Source organism: Arachis ipaensis, chromosome B5 (assembly GCF_059453495.1).
Source record: "Arachis ipaensis isolate K30076 ecotype BB chromosome B5, ASM5945349v1, whole genome shotgun sequence".
Taxonomy (NCBI): domain Eukaryota; kingdom Viridiplantae; phylum Streptophyta; class Magnoliopsida; order Fabales; family Fabaceae; genus Arachis; species Arachis ipaensis.
Window position 1 is genome coordinate 5,243,998 of NC_142440.1, and position 23,063 is coordinate 5,267,060.

A 23,063-nucleotide genomic window follows, 5' to 3' on the forward strand; every position below is an offset into this window, starting at 1 on the left:
AAAAATATCTCATCTATAAACTGTTTAGATATATGTGTAGATATATATTTTAAAAAAATTTAAATGTATCCAGAACATCAATATTTTAATAATCTTAACTATTAATTTTAATTAATATATATTAAATATATTTTTTATAATTAAGATCAATAATTAAAATTATTAGAATATCAATATATTATTATATCTAAAATTTTTCCCATACTATATTAAATAGTTCTGAATTTATGACTTTTATATATACCATATTAAAAAAATACTGAATGAATTTAATTCAGTCCAAAAATTAATTCAAAGGATAAGAACTATTTCATTAGTCAACTATTTTATTGTACACATTACATATCCTATGAACAGGGAAGAAGGCTAGTGTGGGCTAGAGAGAGGAGACAATGGTCCCCAAATTAAAAATTTTAATGTATATAGGTTTTTAATTTTTATAGTAATTTCTTTAATTTTAATTTTTTTAAATTATATTTTTATATTGGTTTCTATTAAGAATTGTTCTAGCTCTACTCCTGTCTATGAAATTAATAATAAAAAAGTTAGAATAAAAGACAAATAGATCTATAACCTTTTAAAATGTGGACATTTTTGTCTCTCAAAATTGGAAAATACATTTCGATCCTTCACTATATAAATTCTGTGACAATTATGTCCTTCCGTGGAATTGGTGCTTGAAACGGTAACGGAGATTGCTGAGGTGGAGGGGTAAAGAGTGATGTGTCCGTTACGGTTGTTGAAGTGGATGGGGAACAACTTGTTGAAAGACAAATTGATCCTTAATGGCCAAAACGACGCCGTATGAATCCCCCACTTCATACCCATCATCTCAGACTTCTTCTTCTTCTTCTTCTTCTTCTTCCATGGCAGTTTCATCGTGCCCTTTCTTCCTCTCTCGTCTCATAGACCTCTCACTCCACAACCATCTCCACCCTCTAAAATCTCCACTCCCTTCTCCTCCCATATTCCTCCGCCGCCGCCTTCTAACCACCCGCTGCCTCGTCTCCAGCGGTAGCGTTGACGGCTTCTTCTCCTCCGACGACCTCGTTTTCACTTGCAAGTCCACCTTCGACCGAGGCTTCACCGTCATCGCCAACATGCTCCGCCGAATCGAGCCTCTTGATAACTCTGTCATCTCCAAAGGTGTTTCTGACTCCGCCAGAGACTCCATGAAGCAAACCATTTCCACCATGCTAGGGTTACTCCCTTCCGACCAATTCTCCGTTACTGTAACCGTTTCCAAGCAACCACTTCACCGTCTTCTTGTCTCTTCAATCATCATTGGGTACGCCAATTTCTACCTCCAATTGTTTTCTTTCTATGATTTTCTTGATTAATTTGTAATTTGGATCCATGCGTGTTCGGCTTTAGGTTAATTTTGCAATAAAAAAGGGGCAAATTTTGGTTTTTTATTTTTTATTTTTGAACTGTTCAAGTTGAATTCATCATGCTCGACTTAGTTGTTCAGCTGCCTATAGTTCATTTCACTCTGATTATTATAAGATGATTTGGATGAGTTTGGTTTTTTATTGATTTTGTAATGAAAATGGCCCCTTTTTACCCTTTAAAAGCTAATGTACTAAGATTTTTGGATATATGCTACTTCTAGTACTGATCCACCGAGGGATTCTCAGAGCCAGTCGGAATATGGGAGGAGAAGGGAGTGGAGGTTTTGGAGGGTGGAGAGGGTTGTGGAGTGAGAGGTCTGTGAGACGAGAGAGGAAGAAAGGGCGCGATGAAACTGCCATGGAAGAAGAAGAAGAAGAAGAGGAGGTCTGGGATGATGGGCATGATAGTGGGGGATGCATACGGCGTCGTTTTGGCTATTAAGAACCAATTTGCCCTCCAACAATCTGTTCCCCATTCACTTCAGCAACCGTAACGGACACATCACTCTTCACCTCTCCACCTCAGCAATTTTCGTTACCGTTTTGAGCACCAATTCTACGGAAGGACATAATTGTCACAGAATTTACATGGTGAGGGATCGAAATGTATTTTCCAATCTTGAGGGACAAAAATATCCGCGTTTTAAAAGGTCAGGGACCTATTTGTCTTTTACTCAAAAAGTTATTATTCAAGTTGGTCATTGAAGTTATATTCGCACCTTAATCTACTCTTCGAAGTTTCAATTTATCTAATATAGTTTTCCAATTCGACATCTAATACGTGCTTCAAATGTTTGTGATATGAAGAGATCAAATATTATTTAAAAGTTATTAGTTTTTTTTTTGTTTATTTAGTTACTAGATTGGGTTTTATGTTTGTGGGTTTTAGGATTTTTTTTGTTTTAACCTAATAAGAGGTTATAAATACCTCCTTAATTATTGTAGTCGTATTGAGTGATTAGAGATGCTAAAGCATTTTTTGGTTTTGTGATGAAACCATGATCTGGACACGTGAGTTTGAGTGAGTCCCTCTCTTGTTGCACAAAAAATTGGATAAAAGGTTGATGAATCCCTTCAATTCAATTCCCAAATTATGATGTGGACAAGTTATGTTAAAGAGTCCATTTCTTGTTGCATCAATAAATTGGATATAAGCAGAGCGATTATCTTTGTATTCAATTTCAACCTATCTTTTTTGTTTATATTTTAATTTTAATGTATCTTTCTTGTTCAATTTCAATTCATGTCATTTTGTTTATCTTTTTTTATATCATTTAGTGTCAGAGTTCAGGTATTAAATTAATCCTTATTAATCTATGTCTATTCTTCTTTTATCCAAAAAAAAAGTCAAGTGTCTCTCACGTCCTTCTTTATGTTCTCGTCTTTCTTGTTTGTATTTAATTATTATCTTGTCATTCTTTTTGATTTTATATTAAAAAAATACAATGCAAAAAAAAAAGAAAAAAATACAAAAAAAAAAAAAAGAAAAGAAGAAATTATCTTGTTTTATATGTCTCTTTTCATATACTATTTTTTCAGTTAAAAGACTTGAGGACGAATTTTTTTTGAAGAGGATGAGAATGATACGTGCTTTAAATGTTCGTGATATGAAAAGATCAAATATTATTTAAAAGTTATTAGTTTATTTTCATATATTTTTATTTTTGTTTATTTAGTTACTAGATTGTGTTTTATGTTTGTAGGCTTTAGGTTTTTTTTTTTTAACCTAATAAGAGGTTATAAATACCTTCTTAGTTATTGTAGTCGTATTGAGTGATTAGAGGTGCCAAAGTACTTTTTGGTTTCGTGATGAAATCATGGTGTGGACAAGTAAGGTTGAGTGAGTCCCTCTCTTGTTACAAAAAAAATTGGGTAAAAAGTTGAAGAGTCTCTTTGATTCAATTTCCAAATTATGATGTTGACAAGTTAGGTTAAGGAGTCTATTTCTTGTTGTATCAAGAAATTGGATATAAGTATAATGATTCTCTTTGTATTCAATTTCAACCTATATTTTTGTTTCTATTTCAATTTTAATGTATCTTTTTTATTCAATTTCAATTAATGTCATTTTATTTATCTTTTTTTCCGTATCAGCATCTGTCACTCACGTTTGTCCTTGATTTTATTCCATTATAGAACTGTTAACGACTTATTGAAAACTTCAATAGAGTAACGGCTGCACGGTATACTCCCTAACGGCTATCTGATATAACAATTGAAATATTTTACCTCAATTTGCTCCTAAGAAGTCTTTAAAATTCTTAAATTAAATTAGAATTAGGGTCTTAAATATTTGGTAGAGGGCAAATTGAGATAAAAAAATTTTAATTTCCATTTTAAATAGTTGTTTGTAGGGGTGTTTATAGGTTGAGTTAGTTCAGGTTTAAAAGAAAATAAAAATCGAACTAATTAAATTATAATTAGTGTGGATTAATTTAATTTTATATTTTTTATGAGTGTACCCGAACTAAACCAATTCGATTAACACCGAATTAATTTGATTCAGGTAATTGGGTGCCTGAATAAATTGAAATTAAAAAAAATTGAAAAAAATGAGAAAACGTTTAAAAATAAGGTAAATATTATAAATATGTTGATTAAGAAGTCAATAATACTCTAATAATAACAACATATCTATAATAGTCAACAATTATAGTCAAATAAATAAGTCATTATCATAATCTAAAGTCTAAGCACGTTAAAATTCAAATAAATAAACATTAAACAATAAGCATATTAAAATCCAAACATTTTGAAAACTAAATGCAAGAGTGCACTAGTAATAAGCCTTCAAAATCCTTCAGTCCATAATCATTTATCTCATCAATCAAGTATATCCAAGAGAGGAACTATAACTTTAAAAAAATAGCATATAATTAAAGAAATTAGCAAATGTCAAAAACAAAGATCAAACACTTGAACAAAAACTAAAATCATACCGAGACTAATTTTTTATAATAAGTTAACAGCAGAAAAACTTATTGAGTTAGGTAAACAAAAAAGAGAAGACAAAAAAATTTAGGGGAAAAATAACCATTTGTACCCATAAACTTTATAAACGCTGACAAAAGTACCCATTAAAAAAGGAAACTAATGTTGTATCCATCAAAGATGGATTCTGTACGACAAAAATACCCAAATCCTAAATTTATGTTGACTTTTTAATAAAATTCCAAAATTACCCCACCATTATCTTCAATCTCTCCTCTCTTCTTTCCCAAATCTCAAACACCTCCATTGTCACTACCTTAACCACCTTCTATTCTCTACTACTCTACTAACCACCACTGCCGCCATCTTTCTACACTGACGATGACAAAGACAACAACAAGACAGCCAGACAATCCATCCGTTCCCACGCAACGCTAGATGGAGAAGCTCCGGAAGTGAGACTGAATCGAGATCCAGCGCGCAAGGTCCTGTGGTGCGATTCAACTCCTCCTAAGTCCACTTCAAGCTCATAGACTCCATGGAAAAAGGTCCTATATTTACAACAGTACAAATTACAAATTTATTATATAATTAACTCTCACTCTTCCAAATCACCACCATCATGTGCAAGATTCCTGTGTTACTCACATGCGATCCCATCAAAGCGATCTTGCCAAAGTTTCAATTTTTAGCATCCAAAGGTGCTTCTCCTTCTGACATTGTATTGAAAGTGATGGAGGAAGGGTGGTGATGGTAGTGGCGGTAATACAGTGTTGATAGGATTTGAGATTGGAGAAGTGATGATGAGAAGTAAAATTAAAAGTTAGAGTGAAGTTGTTGTTGCTGTGACAGTGGAGAAGGAGGAAGATGAGGCTGACAGTTGGTGACGGTGGTGGTGATGATAGTGTTGGTGAAGGAGGTGGTAAAATTGATGAAAAGAATAAAGAGAGGGTTGAAATTTACTGAAAGGGGTATTGAGATTAGGGTTAGAAAAATGGTAATTTGGGGTTTTTAGGTATCAAGATTAGGGTGTTTAGGCAATGGAGGTGTTTGAGATTTGGAAAAGAAGAGAGGAGGGGTTGAAGATAATGGTGGAGGTAATTCTGGAATTTTATTAAAAAATCAACATAAATTTAGGATTTGGGTATTTTTGTCATACGGAATCCATCTTTGATGGATACAACATTAGTTTCCTTTTTTAATGGGTACTTTTGCAGCGTTCGTAAAGTTCATGAGTACAAATGGTTGTTTTTCCAAAATTTAGGCAAATAAAAGAGGAAAAGATAAAAAAAAAAAAACTGAAAGTTTACTAAAGAAGAAATCAACGTGACAATGACGAAGAAAACAACCCCCATAGATTTGAGAAGACGACCTCCACAAACCAAAAGAGACAAAAATCACGCAGTGTTGTTGACGACTTGACGAACGATGCATGAGATAAGAGAAGATGACTTTGGGAATTGCCGAGTTGGGGTTGTTGCCTACCTTGTTGACGAAGAAGACTAGGTTGCTGTTGGAGATGAGGACGATTGCTGTCGAAGACAAGAACATTTGTTGTTTTGAGTGAGTGACTGACTCTGTGAACAAGTGACCACTGTAGGGAGAGAAAGAAAATGCCTTGAGTGAGTGATTATCGCCGCGAGTGAGTGAGGGTATGAGCTCTATTAGGGTTCTTCAATTTGAGAGAGAGAAAGAAACGATAAAGTAATTGCTCTTTTAGAGTTAACTTTAATTTATATTTTTTATTTAATAAAAATTTTCTCGATTTACGAATTTAGTTTGGGTTTTGTTCTTTCAATTTCAATATCTAGATCAATTATAGTCAGGTATTATACCTGATTATACTCGATTATCTATTGGTTTAGGGTTTAGACTTATACCTGATTATACTCGATTATCTATTGGTTTTAGAATTAATTTAATTGGTTCAGGTTGTGTTCGAATGAATAATCAAATTATTTGAACTCGTAAACATCTTTAGTTGTTAGGAAGTTTAACGAAATAATTATTACTTTATTTTAGTACATTGTTAATGCGATTCTATGACAAAAATAAAGTTAAGAACTAACTTGAGTTTTAAATACTAAGTTAAAAGATTATATTGAGTAAAATAAAAATTTGAAGATCAAATTAAAACGTAAATATAATGTTTTAAACACTTCTAAATATTAATTAAAAAAATGTGTCAATTTAATATACAATAAAATAATAAGTAACATTAATAACATAACATTATTTCCAGGGTAACAGTCATAACTCATAAATAGTAAAGTGATGCGGACACGTCAAGTAGAAGGTGGAGGCATCAGGCATGTCCGCATGACCGCATGTGATAAACGTTAAGATTTTTTTTTTTCTTTTATTTTTAAACTTTAGGTTAGTACTTAGTAGATTTGAAAACGAAAACAGAAGAGTAGGACAATTTATGCCCCCCATGTTAAGCAACGCAAAAAACACGTGCTCGATTTTCTTTCAATACCAAATAGTCCTGAACCAATGAATCAAGTAATGGCGATGTGACAATACAAGTGGACACCCACTGTTCTAAAAACACCACTGGCCCAGTCTCCATCACAAGTAGCCTTCTTCACATTTAATAATAATAAAATAACATACCCTAAACCCCACATATTACTCGTGCTTTAATTCTCCCATCACACTTTACATATATAAAAAAATGAAGATAAGCTTCATTGCCCATTACCATTCACCGCCCACTTGGTCCTCTTTTTTTTCTTTTGTTTCCCTCTTTCTTGTGTGTATTTGAAATTCAAGAATGAAAGCAAAGAACCTTCCTGCTTTGAATCTACTCTCTCAACAACTTTCTTACCGTAATTCTCACCTCACCATGGAAGAAATTCCAACCTTTCTAAACTCCAGGTATATATACGAATTAATTATTTTGATGTATAATTTTTTAGTAATAAATCCCATAATTACGCAAATTTTCTCATTGGATCAATATATTGAACGTTGTACAGTGTGATGAAGAATGTTCCTGTGACGAATAACGAGAACAAAGGTTCACAGTTGACAATCTTCTATGGCGGTCAAGTTATAGTGTTCGATGATATTGAAGCGGAGAAAGTGAAAGAGATGATGTGTCTTGCAAGCAAAGGTTCATCATCAACGATCTCGCAATCAAACCATCACAAAAACAATATCAATATCAATAACAATAATTACGGTTACAGAGTGGCTCGGCGATGTTCATTTCCTTCGCTACCTAATGATGTGGTTCGGAATAGAAGTTCTTGTGTTGCTCCTCCAACTTCTCCGTTTCCTTTTATGATTCCTGCTACCATTCCCAACAATTCGGTTAAGGATCAGCACCCTCAACCACCTTCCAGATCCGTTGTTTCTGGTAATTTTAATTTCTCTTAGGTTTTGTTTCAATTTGTTTTACATCTCATGGTTTGTGATTCATGAATTTCCTTTCATGTTCAGATCTACCACTTGCTAGGAAAGCTTCACTACACCGATTCTTGGAGAAGAGAAAGGATAGGTAAGAAAGATGGATTTTCTCCGATTCTTTGTTTCTTAATAGCACCTGAGAATTTGAGTCATTAATTTGGGTTTTGAACGCAAGTTTGGAATTCAATTATTGAACGCAAGGAATTCGAATAATATGAGGATCCAATTTATGTCTAAACTGATTCAGACCTAAATTTGTCTAATTTGCTGAAAAAAAGGGCATTTATGAAAACTGTAATTACTTGATTTTTCTCTTAGAACTATTACATCTTTAGTTATGTTAATATGTTTAGATCCATTGATTGAAATTGACATTTTTTTTTTCAAAATTTTGTTGTGTATTTGCAGAATTGCTGCGAGAGCACCATATCAAACAAGCAGCCCCATGTCATGGCTTTCCATGGTAGTTAGATCACCACAAGAGAATTCTGAGACTAGCTCCAGTGTAGTGTAATATTACCAATTTGATGTACTTATTTATAGGGTTCTCTACTAGTCCTATGCTAGATAGTTATATCCCTCTCTCTATATATATATATATTCATTGATGTTATCGTTCATGCTTACTATGATGGTCAATTAGCAAAAACAAAGGACTATCATTTAATGCTGTTACCTCTTCTAATAGCTCAATGAAAAATGTTCCCGGATATTAATGTTGAACTGCTCATGCCTTTTTGTATTGTTATTTTACACTTCAAATTCATCTATGCAATCAGAGTTACAGCACAAATTCATCCAATAACATAATATTGATATTAATATAAAAAAGTGACTAAGTTACATAAACGTTTAATACACAGGATGTGAAAGGAGAAAAAAAAGTGTGAGCTTTTCAAACCAAAAAGAATTGCAATCCTTGTATGCAATAGCAACTTTGGCTTGTCTTTTTTCAATCTTCATGTCTCTTCTTGATTCTACCAAGCGACAAGGGGACAGGGCTTTTCAAAACGGTGACATTAATGTTGTTCCAAACATCTGATGCTGTAGGGAGGGTAGCAATTTTCTCAGCAACATGCAAGTCTTCTGGAAGAACAGAACCAAAGACAGTGTATTCATGTTTCCACTCTGCATGGTTAGCTAAGCTAATAAAGAATTCTGGGCCAGGACCAATCCATGCAACTGAGCCCCTTCTTATTGTGGGACAATCTTCAGCAGGAAGTTTCTTGAATGTGGTGCCTTGTGCTTCAAGTGTCCCTTGAATCAATGCATAAGGGGGACCAAAAGCAGCCTGGGAATTCAAAATGCATTTACTATCATTCAGTACTACTAACATTATGGCTTGCATTGAGGCAATGAACATGGGAATAATATATAACTTTAGATCAGTAATTCACAATGTGTATGAAAGGAACATAAATTTCTTACATGATAACGAAACTGGCAGATGATAATGTTACAATGCAGAAATGCATATATCTGATGTGGATGGATAATTGCAGAATGACATAGATGGAAATGCCTATCATGCATTGGATGGAAATATGCTTACATTTTTTATGTGGTTTCCTTCTGAATCCCATGATTCACCTCGGCTCTCTGCACGGTAAAATTGGCAACCTGCACAGTGGCGCAATGCCAACAACTCTAGAATGTAGGCAACTGAGTGTGGAGCACAGTCAGGGAAAAGCTGCATCAAATAAATGATATACTTAGTTGAACATTCACAATGGCATATTGCAGCATGCAAGTTTAGTCAATCAATCCTTTCATGTAATTATTTTTAAAAATCTGGGAAAGAAAGACAACATTCTAATGCTTACAACATACACTTCATTTTCCCTGTAATCTAAGTTCAGATGTTCTTTCATAAGGTTTAACTGATGTGATCATATCGATATATTAAATGTCCTGAAAGCATGATCACTTACTTTCATATGAAGAGTTCCAAATTCAGTTTCCATTGCAATAATACCCTGAAAGAAAGATAAAGAAAAAATGTTGATACATAAGATAATCCTTCATAAGTTGTTTAAATCCCAACAGTGTAATGCATAATAAAAGGATTGAAAGACAAACTAACAAAGAGGATAACAATTTTAGAAACACAGGTTATCACTTAAGATGATTACCAATTAATCATAAAGACACAGGTCACACAAAAGATGACAAAGTTGATGCGTTACTCATACATATTGGATTCATCCCATCACCCGCTTATATGTAACATAAGTTTGAAACTACATTTGATGCTTTCATTTTACCATGTAGCACACATCACAATACAGAACCAACCAAATTCTTAAGAGTAGACAACAAAGGTTGGTACAAACAACCAAGATTGCATTCTGGAGAAAGTTAAGTGCAGAGGCCAAGAAGGGAAATATTTCATAATTTTCTCTAGGTTAAGCCTTAAGTAACAAACAATACTTTCATAACTAAAGAAACATTGATTAAGAAAATCCAACTTCTCTTACCTCTCCTTTTCCAAAGATGAGACCAGAAATCCAATAATTTTCTTCCCCTGGAGGCCCACCATCTTGCTTTTCAGGGGCTAAGCTGTCCTTCTGCTTCTTCAACCAACACTGAAATAATGAACTTAAAAGATTTTAAATTTGAATTTCAGAAGCGAAAATCAAGAATAGCTGAATAAAAACCCTTGATCAAAATTAACTATGGTGCTCATAAATTCACTCAGAAAGAATTTGCAGAAAGCCATAAAAGAAAAACAACTTCTTGAAAATGGGTCTCATAAGTTTAAACCACTTTGCTAATACAAGCCATAATAGGGCCAAAATCTTGCAGCGAGTTTGGATTAGGCAGACTAATGTATCTATTTTTGCACCTAACTATTTTAGCATTCCTGCTTGCAATCAACAAACTTTCACAACAATATCAGTTGCTTCTCTCACTTTGTGACCTCTTGTTAAAACTACCAAGTCACTCTCAATGTTGAATCTAGAAAGTGAAACTCCTCATTTTGATGTTGAATCTAGAACCACATTTAGGATGTTCCCATGTGTGCGTTCGAAAGTTACTATATAGCAGTCTAGTACTCAAACACTGACACCATAAGAATTAAAACCACCATCCAAATGTTATGCAGTGCATGGAATAATACATGGAGATAGAATTTTTATAAGTCTCTGAAAAAATTTTAAATTCCAGCACAAGAATAATCTAATTACAATATATTATGTATCTAATCAACCCTAAAAAAGGTCCATCCAAATGACAAATACACAGATCTTCAAAACATTGCTAAGTCAAACTAACACAAACACACAAAACAGAGTGAAAGGTGCATTGAGAAAGATAACATTACCTCACCGAACTTGGATCCACAAGCTTCACGGTTCCCACAGAACACCCACGTGTCACAGAGGCATGGTCCATCATTACCGGTGCACATTGATTTGCAAGCGTTGCAGCAATCTTCGGAGCTGTTGAACTTAAAATCAGAACCCCACTTCACTGCAGCACCCCATAGCTCCAAATTCTCAATCCCTCTGCAGCATCCTCCACCACCTCCTTCTCCGACCAATGCCAACGACGACGACCCAGACAAAGAAATGGACGAGTTTTTGGTGAGGACCGCAGAGAGGAAGAAGTAGACGAAACCGCAGGAAGCAAAGGAGACTAAGAGAAGGATCAAACGGTTGTAAAGAATGGTACTTTTTTCATCGTGCTTGCGACCCATTTGGAGAAGAAGAAGAAGAAGAAGAAGAAAGAGATGGATTTGGTTGAAGTGGAAAATGCAGAGGGCGTTGACCGCCCAAAAAAAGAGGAAAAAAAAAAAAGAAGAGGATGATTAGTTGTTGAAAGTGGTGCTAAATAGAAGAGAGATATAGAATAATCAGAACAAGAAAGAGTTTAGTTAATCTAGAGAGATTGGGTTGGGAATTGGGATGCCAAGTTGCCAATTTTTTCTTCATGCGATCGGTTCAGTAGTTCAATATCGAAGACAGAGAGAGTCACATACTTTGTCGTTTCTGTCTCATTAAACTTGAACCTTTGACTGTGTTGTAAGAACCCATTTGTTAAAATAAAATAAAATTAGTTTCCAGAGAAAACCAGAATATTCTAAATAATTGAGCATTTGAGCTCAATGATTAGAGAGAAAAAATTCAACAAAGCAAAATACCGTAAGCTGAATAATAGCTCGATTAATCAAGCATTCTAATATGTTGTTTTTTTTTTTTTTTTGTTACAATTACAATCTCAATTGTGTTCTGATGGAGATGAACCGAAATAGAGCTAGGTTCACAACATTGACTTATAAAACACAACCCTAAATCAAGAAAAATTAAAGACAGTAATAATTAATTTAAGGATAAAAGAGGTTTCACAGAATCTCCATTAACATTAAGTTCCTCTTTAGCTTCAACAACTTCAGAATCCAATTTTAATCCTGGATATGGTTTCCTTGCCTCTTTGACTATACGCATGATTTCTTCAACACTTTGGCTTGGTGGCTCCTCCTTCCCACTTTCTTGATTGATTCTTCTATCAGCCTCAATTATCTCTCTAGGCAAGTTCTTCAAGAACCATGTGTGCTGTTTTATCTCCGGAATAGTAATCCTCTTTAAAAACCATCACATATAATTTATTTAATGATTAGTATACAATACAAGTATCCTATCAAACATTTAGAGAGTATAAAATTTCAAACTATAGTATCCAACATTTATAGACTAATATAATACTTGCCTTGGCTGGATTGGCAACAAAAATGCAAGTGAGAAGATGCCTACACTCTGAAGAAAGACGCACATAATCAGGTATAGAATACTGCACGCTCATTATTCTCTGCCAACAAAGCAAGACTTTAAACTTTACAACCACTTTATACTGTTAATCATCATGGAAGGAAAACTTGTAAGCTATGAATAAGACCTGACCCCAATAGTCTTTCTGAAGTCTCTAGGATCTTCTGGATCTTCAAATGGGTATGCTCCAACTAACATTACATACAGAGTCACCCCACATGACCAAACATCTGCAATCTGCATAATTATCAAATAGTTATCAAGACTAAAGATAATTTAAAAAAATTGGCTGATGCTAAAAAAAAAAGTTAATTTCCTAATATTGCTCTTTGTGAATTCCAAATAAATAAGTTTGAATACCTTTCCATCATACTCCTTTCGAGACAAAACCTCTGGAGCAATATATGCTGGTGTTCCAACTGTTGACTTAGGCTGCGAATGCAGCAATGCAGACTGCGATTTCAAACATTGGGTAAGTAGAAATTTGCTACAAACAACAGCAATAACGAAGCAACACTAGTAAGAGATATATTTTGGTGAGATTTCAATGACATTAACCTTGGAGAAACCGAAGTCACAAATCTTAAGTCGAGGTGCCGGATTACCGTCCAAGAGAGTGTTTTCCAGTTTCAGATCTCTATGACAAATTTGCTACAACAGTAGGTAACAACATACATTGAAACAAGAACTAATAAGAACTAATAAGCTTAATATGGTAAGAATGACAAAATGTGAAGTGTGAACCATAAACTATTTCATATTATACCATTGAATGACAGTAGCTAACTCCAGATATGAGTTGCTGGAAGAAAAATCTTGCCTGTAACGTAAGAAATCAATGAAAACCATCATTTCCTTACAAAATTTGAATACATATAAGATATGAATAAAATTGAATTGTAACCTCATCTTCGCTAAATCGACCAGCTGTGCAAATCCTCCCAAAGAGTTCACCACCAGCAGCATATTCCAGAACAATAGCTAAATGAGTTGGAGTGAGAAACACCTTGCAGAAGAAAGATCTTACATTCAACATTGTTGCACGTGCAATGAAATTTAGATACAAATGCAAAAAAAGTATTACCTCTTTGAACCTGATAATGTTAGGGTGCCTTAGAGATCGGTGGTTAATTATCTCCCTTTGAACATTCTCGTCAATCTGAAACTTGAAACTTTTGCTTTGAATTTGATAATGCAAGCTGCAAAGACAAAAAAGATAGATCTTTGAAGAAGATGATTTAATTTACCTTTTTACCCCTTTGAATGTATTTAACAGCAACAAGCTCCCCTGTTTTCTTGTCTTTAGCCAACCTAGCAACTCCGAAATTTCCAGAACCAAGGTCCTTGATTGGCTCATACCGTTCCTCCATATCCCACTATCCACATAACACATTAAAAATACAATGAATTAAATGAAATAAAAATAAACAAGGAGAGAGTAGGAGGAAGGAAGTACGTATATAGAGTTGACCTGAGTAACACAAACCAATGGAAGACTCAAGTCCTTCAATCCTTGTTAGTGTACTAATAAAATTTAAAATAACTATAGTATATAGTGGTAGTATTAGAAGATTAATGTTAATGTTAACTGGTATTATTATTATTTAATAATGGCTTTACGGAGGTAAGTAATGATGAAAAAGAAACAAAGCTGAAACGCGGAGAGAGAACATGTGGAATGTAAGGTGTAACTGTCTAAAATCTAAAGTGGGAAGTGGGAACAGAACCCAACGCAGCCGAAACGTTCCGTTAGGAAGATGCATACGCGCTTTTAAGTTTAGTTCTATGCTACGCGCTGCAACAGAAAGTTAACAGCATGCATCACAGTGACACCCACAGAAAAAGAAGGAGAGAAAAACAACCGTAATGTGGGTTACACGTTTTTATCTATTTTTGTCAATTATTTTACATGTATTTTATGTAAAGCAATATTATATGATGAATAAATATTATTATTTTTTATTAGTAATAATTTATATTTTATGTAAATTAAAAATTTTTGAGACAAAGTTAAAACGAAATAAAATTTATGAATATTTTTAAAAATTTTTACTAAATCTTAATTTTTTGTATTTATATTTATAAAAATTTTATATATAATAAACATATAATTTATATTTATATTTATTAAAATTTTTATATATGAATTAATACAGTTTGTACATATAATTTTTAAAATTTGTACAGATAAATTAATTAAATTTATTTATTAAAAATAATTAACATTTATAGTGATCAAATAATGACAAAATATACTAAAAATTAGACCCCAAAAATTTTTCTTTTATCTATTTTTGCTTTGTTATATCGGACACAAAGTTTTGATGGCTGATATTGTACTATTAATATTATAATCAATATTTAACATAAAAAAATTTAAAATTTTTAACGATAATAATATTTAGAATTTAATAAAAAACAAATAATTTTAAATTGAACAAAAATTTATATTAGATTTATATAGTAATTTGTTTTAGTATTGACTAAATTTGATCCTTATGGTGTTGATTTTATAATATTGTTTTTTATATTATTCAATTTTTTTATTATTACATCAATTTAGTGACTTATATAATTTATCTATAATTAATATATTATTATAAAATTTTTTATTAAAAAATCAATATTTTAATTTAGTACATGTCGGGTAATGGATCGCTTTCTTTTGTTGAGAGTTACAACTATAAAACGTGCGTGTCATTCGGTCGCCAACACCTATCAGAATGGCCACTGAAAATGCCCAATCATTAAAATTGGAGTAAACTACACTTATACGCTTCTACGAAATTTTACTTGAGTTACCTCCAATAATTCTCTCTAAAGTTTGTCCTTTTTTAAACGGACAATTTCTTTTCCATCTCCATCATATGTTTGAATGAGAAAATAATTTTTTATAATTTACTTAACAGGTTTGGTGTATTTCGTTATCATTTGTTAGAAGGTAATAGTTGTGTCTAAAAATATTAAAGAAATATTTTTTAAGTTGGACAAAAATATCTACTAGTAAAAAAATGTGCAAGAAATGGATAGTAAATTTTTATGCGATTATTTGGAACATCTGACTAAAGAAAAATAGAAGGATCTTTTAGCATAGAGAAAAAAGGGTCGATAAAATTATTCGTATGTCCTTTACCAACTATAAAAAATGGCTAGGTGTAAATCCTTTTTGTTATTGATGGCAATAACAAAGATGACAAGGAATAAAAATTAGTGTTCGTTGTGTTGTGGATCTTTTTCTTATACTTCACTTGTTGTGTTGAGCTGCTTTCTTTCAAAAAAAAAGTGTTGATCGAAAATATTTTATTTCGAGAAATACTCAGCTCGAAATGTGATGGATTTCTATTTCGAAGAATGAAAGTTGTATCGAAATAGATTTGTCAAAGAACGAAAATGAGAAGCCATCGATGCACTCAGTCGAGTAATGAAGGTTATTTAAAGTTAATTTTTTGCGGTTACACATGATTGTGCAGAAAGAACGGAACGATTACTCGAAGACTAACACGTATGGAAGTTACTCTTGAATTTGATTGGTCGAAGACTTTTATAAATAGATAAAAGATTGATGAAAAAAATATTAAAACTTTGCTTTAGAAAATACCCAAGCACACTTATGTCCTAGCAACTTTCCGAGTATACATTCTGAGTTATTATTTTTTTGTAAGATTCTTTCTACGTCTTTAAATTATGAAATACCTCTTTGTCTTTTAGATAAATGATAAAAAATAAAAAAATAATAGTTACTCTTTTAAATATTTAATTTAAGAGTCACTTTTAAATTAGATAAATTACTTGTTTATATATATTATTCTCAAATTACTTTTATAATGGGTCATCACTATTAAAAGTAAATAATAAATATAGAGATAATTTAGTAAAACATATAGAAAAAGAGTAATTACATTAAATTTAGGAGTGAAAAAATTATTTTTCTTTATTATATGTCTATATGATTAATTATTAGATTATAATCTCGATTTATTTTTATTTTTAGGTTTTGGTGTATAAAAGAAAATTGCCAACTTAAATGTACAAATAGTATAGACACCAAAATAAAAAAAATACAAATAGTATTATCCTTTTCACTTATGTAATGCCACCTTATTTTATGGCTAAATATATTAATTTAGGCAATACTTAAAAATATTTTGAGTTTATAATTTCTTATTAGAATTACTAAAGTAAAAGATTGGTGAAATAATAGAATTATTATTTAATTATTTTTGAATTAACGTAATAAAATTCATACATAATAAAAATTATAAATCTAACGATAATATATACTTGTTCTTATGTGATAAATAATAACTTTACTCGATGTATATATCTCGACTCTCGAAGGAATTAAGCTTCATTCTTCTTGTTTAAAAATGAAGTATACCCCGACTTTTTAGAAAAGGTTGGGTGGATACACTTCGACAAGTTTAAATCAGTATAAAAATTATATTATAATAGTAAAATAATTCAGAGCTTATAACTTATCCATATTAAGAGATAGAGAATATATTATGTAATAATTAAATTATAAATTATAAATTATAAATAATATTAACATCATGACCGTTTAGTTAATACTTAATAATAGTTTTTTTTTTATCGAAGATATAAAAATTTAAATTCACGACTTGTTATGTGAATATGAAGAGACTATGTTATTTGAGTTATAATTCATTAATAATAGTCTTCTTTTATAAATTCAGAATTAGGTCAGATTATTACTAATCATATATATTAAACTACTCTTCCATCTTAGCCCATAACAACAATAAAGAAGTCTTGTAACTCACAAATTCAACGCAATAGAATACATCAATTCAGTTATAATTTTAGTCTTTATTATTTTATCTTATCTTATCTTTAATTGTTCTTATCTTATCTTTATTTGTTTTTATCTTTCTTAAACTAATGCTTTATATATATTTAGTTTTATCTTCATAATACAATTCAATTCAATCAATCAAAAAATATAAAGTATAATATTCTTCCTACTTTTTTTTCTTATTCTTTCACAATTTTATCATATATGCGATAAATATTGAATTATTCTCATTTTGAGTAACGAATTAAATGAAGCTCATTTTGAGTAATGGATCAGGACTATCTTTCTCTTCTCACATGCTTTTGAATTTGTTATTTATTCTCACGTGCTTTTGAATTTGTTATTTACTTTTTTATATTTCCTTTTGTTCCTCGCATGTTTTGTTGTTCCTAGTGGGGGTAGTTGTAAACTTGTAATTGGGAAACCCTCTTAGGTGTGTTTTCATTCCAAATCTGAACTGGGAGCGGTGTAAAGGAACAACCAAATTTGGGATGTCCAAACATAGTACAACACTAGAATATTCCCAGCTTAGCACTTCTTGTTCATGTAACCAAAATAACAAACATCAATGCCCTAATACCTCTCTCTCTATAAAATTTCAAAAAATTCTTCCACGCAAATTTGTGCTTGCGCCACAACAATTTCCAATTTGTGAGTCTCTCTCTTTTTTTCAATGTTGAATAATCATGCAATTGACACTAGTATTGCCATTAATGTTTTTGCGTGAAAACTATGCTATGCTATGGTTTAATTTGATTTATATGTTAGGAGAATTACTTTTCTAGTTTTTGCACCCATTTTCCATGACTTGATTCATTAATAGGTTAACGGTGAATCTTTCAAGGTTAAGTAAAAATTTATATACATCATTATTAGTTATCCAAAAGTTATCAAATGCGCTCAATTTTTTTTTCCAGAATTAGCAGATTTAATGGCTAATTAAGGGCTACTAGTTGCATCACGTGAAATTGTGTTCTTTAATCTTCTGAATGATTAAACATTTTGAATAATTAGGGCAAAATTACCTCCCAATTTGCATGCAATTTTTGGAATGATGAGTTGTATGTTACTAACTAATACTTCCGTGAATTTGTTTAGAATTTTTTCTTTTTTTATTTTTGTTTCTGCCTTCAAAATTTTCTGGATTTGTTATTGGCGACAAGATAAATTCAGATTCGGAAAAGGGATATAGTACTATACAGATTAAAGTTGTATAGAGAAAGAATATAAATTCTTTTTATAGTTATTTTTTATTATTTTATTGTTGTTCAAAATATGGGTCATAGCTTTTTCAATCTCTTTTTCATCCCATACAAAAAAAGATCTGTAAACTTACATCTTTATCATATAATTCACCTTCGAAAAAACTATGACATCTTGTTTTGGCGCATTTTTCCTCTTTAATTTACAAAAAATGGGTTGTTTCTGCGTTTAAAATTTTCTGGATTTGTCATTGGTAACAGGGTAAAACTGTGGCATCTTGCTTTGGTGCATTTTTCCTCTTTAATTTACAAAAAATGGGTTGTTTTTGCTCCAAAGTAAGTAAACAAATTGCCGTGGAAGAAGAAGATCCAATGAGTCTTTCGAAGCAAACAGTTTGTAAGTTTATCAATCATAGCTCTGTTTACTTTAATTTTTATTTTATACTTCGAATAATAATTTAATAATAGGTGTTAATGATTTTCTTTGAGTCCTACTCTGTTAATTAGATGCACAAAACAAAAAGATTACCACTTAATTTATTTGTCATGGAAAATTGTTCTATTTCTCTGGCTTGCTCGTGTAAACTTAAATTACATTTTATTTCTTATTTATTTTTTCAGTTAGTGTTAGTGAGGTTGAAGCACTGTTTGAGCTTTTTAAACGTATTAGTGGATCTGTGATTGATGATGGACTAATAAGCAAGGTTATTTTCATTTCAATTGTATATTAATTATTTTTTTCCCTCTTTAAATTATTATTAGGTCTTGTTGGGTTAATAAATATGTAGTGTTGTTTTCTTTGCAGGAAGAATTTATATTGGCAATTTTCAATAACAAGGAAAAAGACAATCTCTTTGCAAGTCGAGTATGTATTTATTATTTAATTAAATATGAGCACCATTTTTAATAAGCGCCTTATGATTAGAATTAATATTAGAATTTGTATGCAGATCTTTGATTTATTTGATGTAAAGAAGAAAGGAGTTATCGACTTTGGCGATTTTGTTCGAGCACTCAATGTTTTCCACCCACATACACCTCAACAAGTCAAGATAGATTGTAAGTTTATAATATAATTGAAATATTAATACAAGAAAAAAAAACAAATAGGTCCTTGACCTTTTGTCCTGCGGATATTTTCGTCCCTAATCATTGAAAAATACTTTTAAGTTACTGACCTTCACAAAACTTGGACGGATCAGTTCCTGACGGAGGCATTTGGACGGAGAGACTGATCCGTCCAAGTTTTGTGAAGGTCAGGAACTTAAAAGTATTTGTCAATGATCAAGGACGAAAATGTCTGCAGGATAAAAGGTCAGAAACCTATTTATCCTTTTCTCTTAATATAATGATATGTGATATATGTTTTAATAATTACTAAAATTGATTTGGGATTTTTGTTACAGTTTCATTTAGACTCTACGATTTGGACAAATCAGGTTTTATAGAGCGCCATGAGGTAAAGAAGATTCTAACGATTTTCTCATAATCATCATAAGCATTTAACAGTTTTCATTTTGCTTAATTATGAGCAATTCGATTATTGTGTGATTTGTGATAGGTAAAGGAAATGATACTTGCACTTCTCACTGAATCTGAAATGAAGTTACAGGATGAGATGATAGAAACAATTATAAACAAGGTGAGTGTATAATTTGTATTGATTTTATTTGTTTTATGGTAAAATTTTCTTTTGAAAATTAATGATCAGATTCTAATTTTTTTTTACTAGACTTTCTTGGCGGCAGACCCAAACCAAGATGGGAAAATAGACGAGAATGAATGGGAGGCTTTTGTTACAAAAAATCCATCATTGCTGAAAATAATGACATTACCATACCTGAGTGACATAACAACAACATTCCCAAGTTTCGTATTTCACTCTAAGGTTGATGACAACGTTGGTGCTTGACGAGACAAAGCACACAATTTTGGTTATGCAATTTGTTGATTAAAGCGGCATTTTATCTTTAATTTTTCATACTAAAAGTATGAGAGTGATGTTAACATAACAAGCGTTTATTAATATAATGATTGATTATAGGTAGCCTTTCCCAGTAGTATATTATTGTCATTTGTGAATTGAGTCATATTTCTCAATTCTCATTCCTAATTGTCTTGCCTTCATATATAAGGTTAATAGAAATTGAACCTGCTAATTAGTGTTAAAGAATGTTCGCGTAATTTAAAAATATTGGGGAATTAAGTGCAATTTCATCTGATCTTAATAAAGTTTCATTATTTTGTATTATTAACCGCTGAATATAGTTTTTTTAATAAATAAAATAAATATTTTAATTACAAAAATAAATAATTTTGAGAATTCTTATAGATTTTCGTAACATGTCTTATCTTATTTATATTTATAGAGTAAGATACTTATCGACTTATCGTGCTCGTTCCAGTGCCTTCTGATCCACTTTCCATCCCCTTAACCTTCATTTTTTTTCGGACGTTTTCTTGATATTTTTTAATTGTTTGGACGTTATGGTGTGCGCCGATATACGAGATCTCGACATCAATAGTCTGAATGATAGTTGACACATTGCGGGAGCGATCGACTTCGAGGTTAGTGTTTTAACAAATGAGTATAATAGATTATCTTTAGGTAATATAGAATAAGTTAGTTGGCAAGTTATTAATATTTGTTAGGTGTCGAATTTACTTATAGTAAAAATTAATTTACTAATTAACTTAATTTAATTTAATTTATTACCTGTTTATTCGATTTTTTAAATAAATAAAAGAAATTTATTAATTACTGTTTATCCGTATTTATTAAGTTATGTTATTTCTTTGAATCGAATTTTATATTTTTAATTTTAAATTTGAATATGCTAGAGAATTTAGTTTGAAATTCAAGTTCTTTAAAAAGTTTATTTTTAAATAGAGGCCTCGCCTGCTACTACTTAGCCGGGTGACTCACACTCTTGCACCACCGGACGCTATTGTCCCTTATCTGAAGGAGGTTGAGTTTGGCGACACGGTGTAGTTCAAGGACTTCGAGTTTGACAACTCTCTGATCACTGCATTCGTGAAGCGCTGGCGTCCGGAGACCCACACTTTGTACTTGCCATGTGATGAGTGCACCATCACCCTTTAGGACGTTGCGTACCACTTCGAGTTACGCACAAATGGAGAGCTAGTGGGTGGGTGCTTGTGTGACTTCCAGACTTGGTACCGGCGTCCGACATGAAAGCCAAACCCCTCATGATCAGCAACAGGGTGTCCAGAGAAAGGAGTCGTTTAGTAACAAGATGTTATGACTTCAGAACCGAGTTCGGCACATGCCAGCTGTGCCGACTAGCCACCCTCCGACAGTACACTAAGTGTTACATCATGCTGCTGATCGGTGATTACTTGATGACTGACAAGTCAAACAATCAGGTGCATATCAGATGGCTGCCACTGTTAAATGACTCCTCCTAATAACCATATATCTGCGCAATTACCTTTTGCTTTTCCATCCAAATCTTCATGTATGACGATTTGAAGTGATAGTTCTGTCTCACTATATCCTGGAGAACAGGGATGATAACTGATGGACTGGACTCATGGACTGTATGAGGGGAATGATGATTCTACGTATGAGGTTACTGTCCAACTGTCAATGATCCTGAGACATGATTGGACTAAACACGCATACGGCCTGCCAAATTTATGCACCTCCCTAATGATTTAAAATATTATCGAATGATATTCTAACCATAATAAGGATGACAAACAAGATAATGCATTAAAATACTGTAGCACTTACCAATATTCAAGATTTTGTCGGAGGACGACATAGAGACTCCAAGAACAACTATCAGTGAATTGCGGGCAATGCACGTGGTATTTTAACCGATCCGACTCTACAACTCGGTACTCAATACTTTTTCAAATGCTGTAATTCTTCATGCCTTGCAGTATCGCCTCTCTGCTTCTGAATCTGTGACTAACCCTAAACTCCACACCTCCATCGGTGTTGTAATCATCCACCCACATATTAAAAAATGGAATTACCACGTGCATCGTGTCCAAATTCAAAGTATGATACTCGTTGAGTACAACTGATAACTCAGGAATTTGTTGCGGAGCAAACAAAAGACGTCGAACTGATCCACCAACGGGAATCTCTAGTATGAACTCATTCTCGTCATCATTCTCAGAGGAACCACTTTCGTGGCTAACGGCAACATACTCTTTATGAGACTCCTCACCATCAACGTACATGTCTACCACTAGACTAGCACAGTGCAAAGGACGTAGTGCAAGAGGTGGGTCACCCTGGACAAAATTTGAGCTGCCAGAATTACCACCACCAACATCATGAACTTCCGCAAAAAACTCTATCACTTGTTCAACCATGATTCTTCCGTGGACGTCAAATATTAGGCGCACATGCTCATTACCATTGAGGCAGAATAGACGAAACCGAAATATACAATTTTCTATCGATGCTAGCATCCTATACCCAACTCTTCCAATCTCTTTTCTCTCCCCACCACTGACGTGTGTCAATATTAGACTCGTTCATTCAAACAAATAATTTGCTCTC

The 23,063-nt window shown here is 32.3% G+C and overlaps 4 protein-coding genes across 8 annotated transcripts; 2 read left to right on the forward strand and 2 right to left on the reverse strand.

The window, feature by feature from the left end:
* Positions 1-7,004: 7,004 nt before the first annotated feature.
* On the forward strand, positions 7,005-8,459 carry LOC107642611 (protein TIFY 10B). The gene is made up of 4 exons (XM_016346016.3): positions 7,005-7,202; positions 7,304-7,686; positions 7,770-7,827; positions 8,145-8,459. Exons 1-4 carry the CDS (start codon positions 7,099-7,101, stop codon positions 8,248-8,250), a joined length of 651 nt encoding a protein of 216 aa, XP_016201502.1. The 5' UTR covers positions 7,005-7,098; the 3' UTR covers positions 8,251-8,459.
* Positions 8,460-8,529: 70 nt separating this feature from the next.
* On the reverse strand, positions 8,530-11,752 carry LOC107642610 (uncharacterized). Its single transcript, XM_016346015.3, has 5 exons — positions 11,062-11,752; positions 10,214-10,321; positions 9,668-9,712; positions 9,289-9,426; positions 8,530-9,027 (listed from the first exon to the last, which is right to left on the reverse strand). The coding sequence occupies exons 1-5, from the start codon at positions 11,434-11,436 to the stop codon at positions 8,689-8,691; spliced, it is 1,005 nt and encodes a 334-aa protein (XP_016201501.1). The 5' UTR covers positions 11,437-11,752; the 3' UTR covers positions 8,530-8,688.
* Positions 11,753-11,881: 129 nt separating this feature from the next.
* On the reverse strand, positions 11,882-14,234 carry LOC107642609 (serine/threonine-protein kinase SRK2A). Of its 5 annotated transcripts, none has more exons than XM_016346011.3 (10): positions 13,977-14,234; positions 13,753-13,881; positions 13,590-13,664; positions 13,410-13,511; positions 13,272-13,325; positions 13,064-13,156; positions 12,866-12,958; positions 12,638-12,742; positions 12,447-12,545; positions 11,882-12,319 (listed from the first exon to the last, which is right to left on the reverse strand). In XM_016346011.3, exons 2-10 carry the CDS (start codon positions 13,873-13,875, stop codon positions 12,059-12,061), a joined length of 1,005 nt encoding a protein of 334 aa, XP_016201497.1. In that variant the 5' UTR covers positions 13,876-13,881; positions 13,977-14,234; the 3' UTR covers positions 11,882-12,058. The 5 variants fall into 5 exon arrangements, 4 of the variants coding, with proteins under 4 accessions (XP_016201497.1, XP_020978546.1, XP_088343777.1 ...); XM_021122887.2 differs by having other exon boundaries at positions 12,447-12,493; positions 13,977-14,118; XM_088487651.1 differs by having other exon boundaries at positions 13,962-14,065.
* Positions 14,235-17,660: 3,426 nt separating this feature from the next.
* LOC107641644 (calcineurin B-like protein 1) lies at positions 17,661-20,535 on the forward strand. Its single transcript, XM_088487875.1, has 8 exons — positions 17,661-17,972; positions 18,785-18,920; positions 19,145-19,227; positions 19,329-19,388; positions 19,474-19,582; positions 19,930-19,982; positions 20,085-20,165; positions 20,256-20,535. The coding sequence occupies exons 2-8, from the start codon at positions 18,839-18,841 to the stop codon at positions 20,433-20,435; spliced, it is 648 nt and encodes a 215-aa protein (XP_088344001.1). The 5' UTR covers positions 17,661-17,972; positions 18,785-18,838; the 3' UTR covers positions 20,436-20,535.
* The last annotated feature ends 2,528 nt before the right edge of the window (positions 20,536-23,063 follow it).

Bases quoted from the DNA above. Each gene is read 5' to 3' on its own strand.
- LOC107642611 (XM_016346016.3), top strand. From the start codon at position 7,099: ATGAAAGCAAAGAACCTTCCTGCTTTGAATCTACTCTCTCAACAACTT. The intron at 7,203-7,303 runs GTATATATACGA...AACGTTGTACAG, and splicing joins CCAACCTTTCTAAACTCCAG to TGTGATGAAGAATGTTCCTG. The intron at 7,687-7,769 runs GTAATTTTAATT...TTTCATGTTCAG, and splicing joins TTCCAGATCCGTTGTTTCTG to ATCTACCACTTGCTAGGAAA.
- LOC107642610 (XM_016346015.3), bottom strand. From the start codon at position 11,436: ATGGGTCGCAAGCACGATGAAAAAAGTACCATTCTTTACAACCGTTTG. The intron at 10,322-11,061 runs GTAATGTTATCT...TCATTATTTCAG, and splicing joins GTGGATCCAAGTTCGGTGAG to TGTTGGTTGAAGAAGCAGAA. The intron at 9,713-10,213 runs GTAAGAGAAGTT...TCTTTCTTTCAG, and splicing joins TCATCTTTGGAAAAGGAGAG to GGTATTATTGCAATGGAAAC.
- LOC107642609 (XM_088487650.1), bottom strand. From the start codon at position 13,875: ATGGAGGAACGGTATGAGCCAATCAAGGACCTTGGTTCTGGAAATTTC. The intron at 13,157-13,271 runs GTATAATATGAA...CTACTGTTGTAG, and splicing joins TTAGCTACTGTCATTCAATG to CAAATTTGTCATAGAGATCT. The intron at 12,743-12,865 runs GTATTCAAACTT...ATAATTATGCAG, and splicing joins GAAAGGAGTATGATGGAAAG to ATTGCAGATGTTTGGTCATG.
- LOC107641644 (XM_088487875.1), top strand. From the start codon at position 18,839: ATGGGTTGTTTTTGCTCCAAAGTAAGTAAACAAATTGCCGTGGAAGAA. The intron at 19,389-19,473 runs GTATGTATTTAT...ATTTGTATGCAG, and splicing joins ACAATCTCTTTGCAAGTCGA to ATCTTTGATTTATTTGATGT. The intron at 19,983-20,084 runs GTAAAGAAGATT...GATTTGTGATAG, and splicing joins GTTTTATAGAGCGCCATGAG to GTAAAGGAAATGATACTTGC.